This window comes from Primulina tabacum, chromosome 6 (assembly GCF_025594145.1).
Source record: "Primulina tabacum isolate GXHZ01 chromosome 6, ASM2559414v2, whole genome shotgun sequence".
NCBI classification, from domain to species: Eukaryota; Viridiplantae; Streptophyta; class Magnoliopsida; order Lamiales; family Gesneriaceae; genus Primulina; species Primulina tabacum.
The window spans coordinates 36,772,871-36,783,884 of record NC_134555.1 but is presented as its reverse complement, the minus strand read 5'-3'; the positions used below and the strand labels follow the sequence as shown (position 1 = coordinate 36,783,884).

Genomic DNA, 11,014 nt, shown 5'->3' with positions numbered 1-11,014 from the left:
ATATTTTGTGCCAATAATAATGTTCATAGCGTCTTGTTTTCAGTAGATAAAAATCGTTAAATTTTTTTCCTAACTCTTGCTTCTTAAATATACATGAGTGGCTCAATACGACATTGGTTCCTCTTGAAATATATGCTAAAATTTCTCTTTTATGTGCCATATTTTACATGGAATATACAAGAATTGTATTATATTATCCCTGAATTATCATATTTTGTGTCATATAATGTTGATAGTATTTTGTGTTTGGTAGATAAATATCATTATAAGAATTTGTTTTCCTAACTTTTAGTATGCATCAAATATAAATATGATTTTGGATAAAGAAAAAATAGTGGTTCTCCTCAAAACATATGCTCAAAATTTCCCGTTATGTGTCATAATTTGCATGAAATAAACTTAAATTCAGTTAGATTATCTCCGAATTATCATATATTGTGTCAATAATAATGTTGAAGCGTCTTGTGTTTGGTAGATAAAAAAATGGTGACAATTTGTTTTCTTAACTCTCACTCCTTAATATACATATAAGTTTTGAGCAAGAACGTACATTTGTTCATCTCGAAATATATGCTCAAATTTCCCTTATATGTACCATAATTTATACGAAATACATTGAAATTGCGTTACATTATTCCCGAATAATGTTTATATTGTTTGGTGTTTGATAGATAAAAATCATTGTAGAAAGTTGTTTTCCTAAATTTTATGCAATAAATATACATACAAGTTTGAAACAAAACAACAGTGTTTTCTCTCAAAATATATGCACAAATTTCCCCATGATATGCCATAATTTTACATGAAATGCTCAAGTCATCACATGTTACTCTTTAGGAAGAATATTTCACAGCCATCAAATAATTAAATGTCAAAACATAAAACATAATACAGTGGACAATGTTATCGCATTAAAGTAACAAATATCAACTAGTAACAAGCCATCACATGAACAATATATGAAGTCGCTGACTATATCTTTCCACATCGTACAATGCAATCAAATATCCAACCAGTATAATTTTTTCACACACTAAGACACGATAAAGTAAAAGGGTCATCAAGACAACAATATGCCACCAATACAACCACTCGATCACATACATCTTCTTGTAGATGCGTCCTCGTTAATCTTTTGTTCCATCAAAATATGAGAAAGTCTATGAGTTGTTTTTAGCTCAATCATAATTCTGAAAGCTAAAAATATACGAGTATACGATGTTTTGCTCGTAAATCAAACAACTCAACACAATTTTCACCAAAAAAAAAAAGCTAGTTCATGGGCTTCTTTGCAACTGCGTCGATTGTGGTCTCGCCTATGAAAAGCGACTACATTTTGATACACGTGATTTGACTTGCAATAGTATCATTTAATTCTTCATAAACTTATTCATAAAATTACAATCACCAAGTTTAAAACAAACCTCTATAAATTCACAACCGTAGAAAAATAAACATTATAAACAATCACTAGATTAATTGAAAACACACTGATACTCATGGGAAATTTAGGGTTCGATTTCGGTTTTGAAATTGTCCTGAACCTGAAATCACGAAGAAGACCGTTAGAAGGGGGCCAGGAGGGTGTCCTGGCGTAACCCCTCCGACGCTCAAGTCAGTAACTGAGGATATATGGGGGCAGCTGCAATGGCACCGAAATGGGGGCTACTTCCTTTCTCCATAGGAATGGGTGCACTCTGAATTGGTAGGTGTCATTTTTAAATAATGGCTTTGTGATCCGCGAGTATAGGTTGAACTTATGCCAGGGATATTGGGACAAAGGGGCACTCAGAAAGTGTTACACACTATATTTCATTTATTAACGATCATCTCTCGGGTGCGGTAGAGTGGACGATTAGCGAGGATTGGAAAAGAGCTAGAGTCGGCTAGCATTCTTTGAATTTCACTTTCTAATTCGCTTGTACTCTGTGGGAATCCAACGCCCAGTGATGCTGCCCCCATATATCCTCAGTCACTGACTTGAGCGTCGGAGGGGCTACACCAGGATATCCTCCTGGCCCCCTTCTAACGGTCTTCTTCGTGATTTCAGGCCCAGGACAATTTCAAAACTCTGCGTCTGTACTAGTGAAGTTTGCCGGAATCGGACCCTAAATTTCCCATGAGTGTCACACACTAAAAGTAAAAGAAACTTAATAGCATACTCTCTCAAGAAATGAAACATTGCAAGAGGAAATATTAGAGGTTTACAGTTTTACAAGAACCCGACAACAAATACCAAAACCACCGACAAAACGAACAAAAACCTGAAAAAATCTTTTAGTTTAAGAATGGGGATTTATCAGCAATTTGTCTTTTTGATTTTATGTTTTTAAATTTTAAAAATATTTATTTATTGTGACACATAAATCCCCATTTTTTTAACAATCGCCAATATCGCGGAGAAGAAACATAAAAGGAGCACCCATCTTTTCAAAAGGCATTCAATTGAAACAATCGATCGGTTTCAAGAAGGGAAAAGGAGGGAGAAATGCGAATGCCTTTCTCTCTCAGGTGAAATCCATCTTTTTTATTCGTGATTTGTGTCTACATTTAATTCAGTTTTTCCCAAAATTCATGTGAAATAATTACTACTTTTCTTGGAATTCCAGGGCTGCTTGACAAATTCGTTTGTTCGTCCTTCCTGTTCTCGATGTTGGTGTTCAGAGCCCTGCTACGGTTCGTATCCATTGGAGCCCTGGTTCTTTATCTTTTCGCCTGCATGGGGTACGTGTATGCTTTTCAAATTAGCTATTCTCGGTGTGAGCCATTTTTGCTGTTTTCTGTTTGGAATCATGGAACGACCAGTGGGGTCGGTGGACTTACCTCGCAAAAGTTATTATTTTTTATTCATAGTTTTCCAAGATTCCAAGTTTCAGGAAAATTTTACTTTTATTCCTCTGATTCCAAATCTGGGTCCACCCTGTTGGTAGGACTCTTGATTTAGCTAGAAATATGGATCATTAATGGTGGGATCTACTTGTTCATCTTTGTGCATTTGTTTGGTAAAGTAAAACAATTTTTTGTTCTTAATTGTATCTTACTTTATTTGGGTCTGATTAGATTAGCTGGGGGCGTATATCTGTTAAGTTTTGATGGTTTCGGTTCTTAAAGTTCGAAACCCTTGGTTTCAGTTTAAAAGTTTTTCCAAACCAAAAGCTAACCAGATATTCAGTATCAGTTAAAACCGCTGGTTTAACCAAAATCCTATTATATATGTGTGTGCACGCGCGTGCGCGTATATATATATATATATTATTTTGTTGCTTGATTCAATAATTTTTTTACTTCAAGTAAAACATTGAACCTTATTACATAAATTTAACATTTTCATTTGGAAATTAGATAATGATGATGTGTCAGTATAAAAATAAATTTTTTTCTGTTTACATTTGGGTTTGATTCAATTTTCTTTGTTTTTGCTGTTGGTTGGGTTCGGGTTTTGGTTTAAAACACGAACTATTAAGTTTTGGTTTGAAATTAAAATTGTTTTCCTTTTTTTTCTTGGGATCCGGTAATCACGGTTTCAGGTTTGTTTCTCGGTCTCGGTCACGTATATCTCTAAGATTTGGATTAAAAAGTATAATATGTTTGTCTCAATTATGAAGTCTTTTTACTCTATAATTCTAGTTTGAGAGTGATGAGTGTTCTATATCCAGTTAACTTATGGATTTTTGGTAACTCACAAGATAATTCACAATTGGTAAAACCATTTAAAAAAGATCTTACAATGCTTAAGCTTCTTAGATCTTTTAGAAAAGTAAGACAATATCAATTTAACTTTTGAGATCACGTGATTTTTATTCAAAATAACCTTAATCAATGTTTATCGTTATATCTCAAATTACTCTTAAATCTATTTTCTTTTTATTTTTATCCTCCTTCCTGCTCATTGATTTGTTTTTGTTTTCTCTTGATTTTCATAAGTCAACTTATTTTGTTCAAACGCTGCAAGATCTTAATCTTCAAATTCTATTTTGGAGCATATCAACTACTAAAACATTTTATTGCCTCTAAAAGCTTATAAGGTATTTAACACGAGCCAAGTCAAACGGGCATGTGATTGTTTTTTTTTATTTGCAAGTTTTTGTGGTTTCATTTATTTGCATCATTATGTAGAACAAAAAGTGTGTGGGTGTGGGTGAATGTGCTTGCTTTGTGTCCTTTCTCCAAGGTGTGAAAATAGTAGAATGAATGTTCTATTTTGAGACTGGAGTCTTCAATCTGTTATTTTAGAAGTCGGAGTTGTAACACTGTTACATGTTGCTTGACAAGGATGAGTGGGTTTTGGAAATGCCTGATATCTACAATTCCTAGAAACTTTGGTGACTTGATGAATCAAGTACCTTGAATTGGTAATATGAGGGCAATATATTTTTCCCGACCGTAAATAAACTTGATTGAACTTCCCTATTCTATGTGAAAAGGGGTGAAGGGATTGGTTAAAACACACGGAGAAAGACAATGTATGCATGTGTTGCTTGAACAAAAAAAAAAGAGGATTACCATAGGTATTATTGTTGGATTAAGTTGAATTCTTACAGCATGTAATACAATTTGGAACAGAGCAGTGGTTGTCTTGGGTGTGATACCAAACCCAAACTGATTTCGGCAGCTGATGATCCTTTGAAAGGACAGAATAGCCAAGTTTGGAAAGCGTCAAAAACTAGCAGATCAGAGAGTTTTTTTACCACCAGAACTTGTGAAATGGACGATAGTAATGCGTCATCGCATGGATGCATCTCGTTGACACATGATGCCCTTGGTGCTAGCTCTTCTGTGAAACCATCTGAATTTGTGAATCATGGTAAGATGATTACTGTTTTCACTCTTTTCTTCATGATTCAACTCTTCGCAAGCATTGTATCATCATCACACTTGGTTTGTGGATCAGTGGAATCTAAGCACAGAGGCCCTTTGCTGTAGGTTTTCTTCTCTGGAACCAGAGTAGACAAAAATGGACAGGGAATAAAAGGCCAGAGAGTCGGTCACAACAGCTCCTCGAGCCCAAACTAAGGTAAGATTTTACTGTGTTTTGTCATAACTCAGCGCCACAAAGATATTAAATAACTTCAACAAATTAAGTTGAGATCAGTTCACGTCTTGTTTTCAAAATCTTCATTTTCATAGCCTATAAAGTAGTTTTAAGTACTTATGTTCCCCTTTCCCTTTGCTTCCGCTCTGTCCCTTCTCCCTCCCTCTAACCCTTGAATTCTTTTTGTGTTTATACTTTGTATAGAATGTTTCTTCTACATACCACTGACCATCCCAACGTATGAACTGATAAAATTTGCGAACAAAGTATGAGAACCGCATAGGTTTATACCTTGTCTTGAACCACCTTCTATCTCTGGCTCCCCTCTTGGTATTTTTGTCTGAAAGTCCTGTCTCTAATTCTAAAATTTTGGCTTCACAGTTGGAATGCGACCTATGATAGTTTACTAAGCAGCAACAAACCATTTCGTAAACCTATTCCGCTTGGGGTAAGTCCGCTCCCGCTCCCTTATAGTGTTGTGTTTGTTATTTTGTTTATGTGTGCCATTATATGATGGGTTCGACGATTAATTGGCAGGAAATGGTTGATTTTCTTGTTGATGTTTGGGAGCAGGAAGGAATGTACGACTGAAGAAAAAATAATTAGAGTAATTATCTCGGGTCGATGTTAATGAAATCAAGTAAACTCTTTTCTTAATTGAAAGCTATGTCGTATATTGGACAGAAAATTGTTGTTGCATACCATTTTTACTTGGGTCATAAAAATGATTCTTGAAGTCAGACCCTTACAACTATTTCCATAATGTTTACATGCTATTTTTATATATGTTTGAGGGTCTGCATCATCATGTTGTCTCTGTGGCTAAATGCATATTTAGATGCACACTCGACAATATATAATTACACACAAGAAAGATCTTGTTGGAACTTGGCTTTAAATATATAAAATCGTGCGGCTCGAACTCAACTCCTTCCCAATTTCATGGGTTCACCAAATCTTGACTCATTGGCCATACGATAGCAGAAGCGGAGTTGGATGGACTAGAGGCTGTTTTTGTGCACCGAAATATTTTGGTGATGTCTGGAGACGAAATTTGGTTGAATATCTCTAGAGTAGGCATAAAATGGTCTAAACCGGAAAATCGAAAATCCAAATCAGAAAAAATTGAAAATCAAATCGAACTGTAATTCGAAGTTTTGATTTTGGTTTTATAACACAGAATCGAAATTATTATGGTTTGATTATGGTTTTATGTTAACTCAATCGACCGTTTAGATGGTACTTTAAGCAAATAAATGAGAACCCGGAATTCCAGCAGTAGCTAGCATTTTGTAGCAGCTAATAAAATTCAGCAGCAAGGCAAAGAGTTCAGTAGAAGCTTCCAGCAGAAACTAATATTTCAGAAGCTGGTATTTTTCAGCAGATATAATCCAGCAGCAGATATAATCCAGCAGCAGAAGAGTTCAATAGCGCGAGGTTCCAGCTGACAGCTACTGATTCTGCTTATGACTTGTAACAGAAGCATTTATCATGGATTAAAGGTTGTAATGACACATAATGACAGATTATGGCCATTAATTGGGAGGCTAACAGTCAAAATTTTGTCTATAAATAACACCCTCAAATATCTGAATTGGTGTTACACAAATCTTGAGTTATCACTTGAAAATTCGAGTTAAGAGAGTGCCTTTGTTCAAGCAGTAAAATCCAGTAGCGAGAGCAAGCATATTTCTAGACTTCAACCAAAACTTCTAGCAAATTACAGTAAGTGGGCTTATGTATAAATATCTTGAAAACCGTTTGATAACTTCTGTTTTGAAGCAAAGCATATGTATTTTTGAATTCTGATATCTGATTTTTGAAGCACTGAAACCTAGTGAACTAATGGTAGGAATATATATTCTGAACATTACTGAATTCTGATTACTAGCCTCACCCCTTAGAGGAGAGAACATATAGGGGACTGATATCAGTTTAGCCATGAAATTCACGAACGTGCTCAGTGCTTGCTTACTTATTAAATTTCTGATTTCTCTTCTGAATACTGATTTCTGAATACTAATTCCCGAATACTGATTCCTGTTATGAAAATAAGAGTTTCTGTATATTATTTGTATTACTGTTTATGTTGAAAATGATTTTGAAAACTGGGAGTTATTCCCGCCCCCGCTTATTGAGTGACAACCATATCACTCACCCACCAAACTTATCTCAGATAAGAACGAGGGAGAATTATTAGAAGAAGAAGAGCAGCATCAGTTTTGGGGCTGGTGAAGAAGACTGTTGTTTTTCAATTATGTTTCCGCTGTATCTGTTAAGACATTGTTATATCTGGTTTTACATTTCCGCTGTTAAACATTAGTATTTAAGTTTGTATCAGACAATGAATTATTTAGTATTATGAATAAAAAGACTGATTTCTGAATTTTGTACTTCTGAGGCTTGTTGTTTTCGAATGTAAATTTGAGAGCAACGCCGGTGTCGACTAACCCCGTCCCTGGGGCGTGACATTGAAGTGGTATCATAATCTGGGGAGAAGGAACTAGAAATAATAAGTTCTGATGGAATTCTGAAAATAAGTTCTGATAAATTACTGTGATAGACTACTGAAAATAAACTACTGTAATAGACTACTTAAATCCCAAAATCCTTCGTTTAGATAGTGATATCATCATTTTCGTAAAATTTTCCAATTTTTCGAAACTTTGAGGAATTTTCATTTCTAAACGGCTTAGTATTTTTGCACCAAATTTGGTACACTTCATGTTCTTGATGTGAAGGATTTTTGTAAATTTTTCACGTGATTCTGAGATCCAAAAATTTGAGCTATTTCCTTCTATTAAATGTTATAGGCTGTACTGATTTTGTTCATTCCAGTAATTGTCTATAACTCGACTTGTACTCTTGAGATCATTTCTGAACCTTCACTCTCATGTTTTGGATGTAGGATATGGCTGACCAAAGTAGCTACATTAAGAGCTTAGAGAAAAAGATATTGCTTAGAGTTGGACAAAGATGAATTACAACGTAGAGCAGAATGCTTAAGAGATGATGTTCAACGTTATGCTCATTATCTGCATGAGGCAGAAGAGAGGAATAAGAGAGCTCAAGAAGAGTTCGAAACCTCCCAAGAGATTGTTGCAGAGTTAATCGAGTTACATGATACCTTGGTTGAGAAGATCCAAGTGTTTAAGGATCAAAATCACCAACTCGTGCACCAGCATAATCAGTATTGTGAGCAGGCTGATGCTCAGATTCATGAGTTGCAGAGCACTGTTGAAGTTCTTAGCGACCAGAATGCAGTTCTGAATGGTCATATTGAACATCTAGAAGCAGTAATAGCCAACCATGAAGATGAACCCGAGGAGGATCCTGAAGAAGAAGCTGAAGTTGATGAGGATCCTATGGAATTGAGATTAGGAGAAGTGATAGATTAAACATTCAGTAATAGTTATTTGTAGTAAAACTTGTTCCAATTGCATTTCTGTTAGCATTTCCTAAATTTAGTTGTAATTGCATTTTTGTGAGAAATCATTAAAATTTATTTCTATCAATTGGTTTCATATTTAATTCTTGAGCAATTACTCAACCATTTTGTTTCCTTTGTTTAGTCCATATTCTGCCAAAAACCTTAGAGCTTTCATATTTGTAGGAAATGGACGGACAATCTATGAGAAACAACCGCAACCCTAGTTATGGAAACCGCAACAACAACCGCAACGATGAGGCTGCACAACAACCACCACCAGCAGTTGGCCTCAGTCAGACGGATCTGATGGCTATAGCCACGATTGTGGCAACCACGCTACAAGGGTTTGTCAACCCTAATGCTAATCAGCCACCGCCACCACCTCCAGCTCAGAATGGGACTAAGAAGCATTATGAGTCCCTCCGAAGAGCCAGAGTCCTGAATTTCGATAGAAGCTCCGATCCTAAGGTCGGACAGAATTGGATGAAGGACGTGGAGAATCATCTTCGACTACTTGAGGTTCCACAAGGGATCAAGGTATATGTGATTACACCTTTTCTTGTGGATAAGGCAGCCAAATGGTGGGAAGGAGTCTCACTAGCTATGTTAGGGACGTGACCTATCACGTGGCAAAGGTTCCGAGAGGCATTTCTGAAGCAGTACTTCCCGACAGTAGTTCGAGTGCAGAAGCTGTCAGAATTTGAAAGTTTGGTTCAAGAACCAAACATGACAGTGGTGGAGTATTCTTCTAAGTTCCACTCATTGGGAACTTACTCCCCAACCATCGTGAGAGACGAAGCCTTGAAGATACATCGCTTCAAGAAAAGATTGAACAGCCGCATTCAATATGCCCTTGCTGTTATCGAGCCCAACAGCTTTGATGAATTGATGAGAGGCGCCATCAGGGCTGAAAACAACATCAAGAGGCGTGAAGGCGAGAACAAACTCAAACGTCCTCAGTCAAGCCAGTACCAACTGGGCCAACAATTCAAGAAGCCTAGGTTCTCAAGCAATCAATTCACCAGTACTCCAGCCAAAGGAACCACTTCTTCTCAATCAAGCAGAGAAAGAGAAGGAGTCAAGTGCCAAAATTGTGGATTCACTCACACTGGTGAATGTCATAAGAATTCTGGAGCTTGTTTCCGTTGTGGAAAGATGGGTCATCGCATTGCTCAATGCCCTTTTCCAGATCCAAGGAATGGTCCAGCAGGAGGAACAACTCCAAACAAGCCTAAGGAGAACAAGCCAAATGCTCGAGTCTATGCTATCACTCAAGAAGAGGCTGACAACTCAAATGATGTCGTAGCTGGTACCACTCTAATCAATAATATACCTGCTTATGTGTTATTTGATTGTGGTGCTACCCATTCATTCCTGTCTAAGAGATTTGCCAAGAAGTTAGGAGCTAAGCCTAATAATTTAGAAGAACCATATAGAGTAACAACTCCTGCAAATCGAATTTTAGAAACTCGCACTCTATATCGGGATATTAGTGTTCTCATAGAAAATCAGAGTTTCAAGGCAAACCTAATCCAACTAAACATGGTGGAATTCGATGTAATTCTTGGAATCGATTGGTTAGTCAAAAATCATGCTTTAGTAGAATGTCATGGAAAGACGGTAATCATCCAAGCTCCACACCAAGAAAAACTTTTATTTCATGGTAAGACAAGAGAACGAAAGACTCTTCTTTCTGCTTCTCAAACTTGAAAACCACGAAGAGTGGCGAGGAAGTTTACCTAGCTATGTTAACCGAGTTAAATGAAGAAACCACACTTGCAATAGAAGAGATTCTGGTAGTACAAGAGTTTTCGGATGTCTTTCCTGAAGAACTCTTTGGCGAAATTCTCGACCGCGAAGTGGAATTTTAGATTAATTTAGTACCCAATTCTACACCAATTTCAAAAGCATCATACCGAATGGCTCCGGCAGAGTTAAAAGAACTCAAAGAACAACTTCAAGAATTGTGTGCATCTCCGTGGGGAGCCCCTGGACTATTTGTGAAAAAGAAAGACGAGAGTATGAGGTTATGTATCGATTATAGAGAGTTGAACAAGATTACAATTAAGAATAAATACCCTCTCCCGATGATAGATGACCTTTTGGATCAATTGAAAGGAGCCAAGGTCTTTTCAAAACTCGATCTGAGGTCAGGATACCATCAACTGAAGGTCAAAGCAGAAGATATCCCTAAAACAGCCTTCAGGACAAGATACGGCCATTACGAGTTTACAGTGATGCCATTTGGACTGACCAATGATCCCGCAACATTCATGGACCTCATGAATAGAGTCTTCAAACTATACCTTGATAGGTTCGTGGTCGTATTCATCGACGATATTCTGGTATATTCTTTCAGTGAGGAAGACCACAAAGAACATCTTCGTCTCACCCTCCAGAACATGAGAGAAAAGGAACTGTACGCCAAGTTCAAGAAATGCGAATTCTGGCTAGAGAGCATCACATTCTTGAGACACATAATATCAGCAGCAGAAGTATCTGTAGACCCTAAGAAAGTTGAAGCAATCTCAGATTGGCCTAGACCAAAGACT

General features: G+C 36.7%; 1 protein-coding gene across 4 annotated transcripts; it reads left to right on the top strand.

The window, feature by feature from the left end:
* The first annotated feature begins 2,362 nt into the window (after positions 1-2,362).
* Positions 2,363-5,837, top strand: LOC142549309 (uncharacterized). 4 transcript variants are annotated; one of them, XM_075658178.1, is made up of 6 exons: positions 2,363-2,511; positions 2,610-2,676; positions 4,569-4,804; positions 4,924-5,014; positions 5,414-5,480; positions 5,570-5,837. In XM_075658178.1, exons 2-6 carry the CDS (start codon positions 2,651-2,653, stop codon positions 5,621-5,623), a joined length of 474 nt encoding a protein of 157 aa, XP_075514293.1. In that variant the 5' UTR covers positions 2,363-2,511; positions 2,610-2,650; the 3' UTR covers positions 5,624-5,837. The 4 variants fall into 4 exon arrangements, with proteins under 4 accessions (XP_075514293.1, XP_075514292.1, XP_075514295.1 ...); XM_075658177.1 differs by having other exon boundaries at positions 2,610-2,724; XM_075658180.1 differs by having other exon boundaries at positions 2,380-2,511; positions 4,564-4,804.
* Positions 5,838-11,014: the final 5,177 nt, after the last annotated feature.

Coding starts and splice junctions, on each gene's coding strand:
- LOC142549309 (XM_075658177.1), top strand. CDS start 2,651: ATGTTGGTGTTCAGAGCCCTGCTACGGTTCGTATCCATTGGAGCCCTG. Junction 4,805..4,923: donor ATCTGAATTTGTGAATCATG/GTAAGATGATTA, acceptor CCTTTGCTGTAG/GTTTTCTTCTCTGGAACCAG. Junction 5,481..5,569: donor GTAAACCTATTCCGCTTGGG/GTAAGTCCGCTC, acceptor ATTAATTGGCAG/GAAATGGTTGATTTTCTTGT.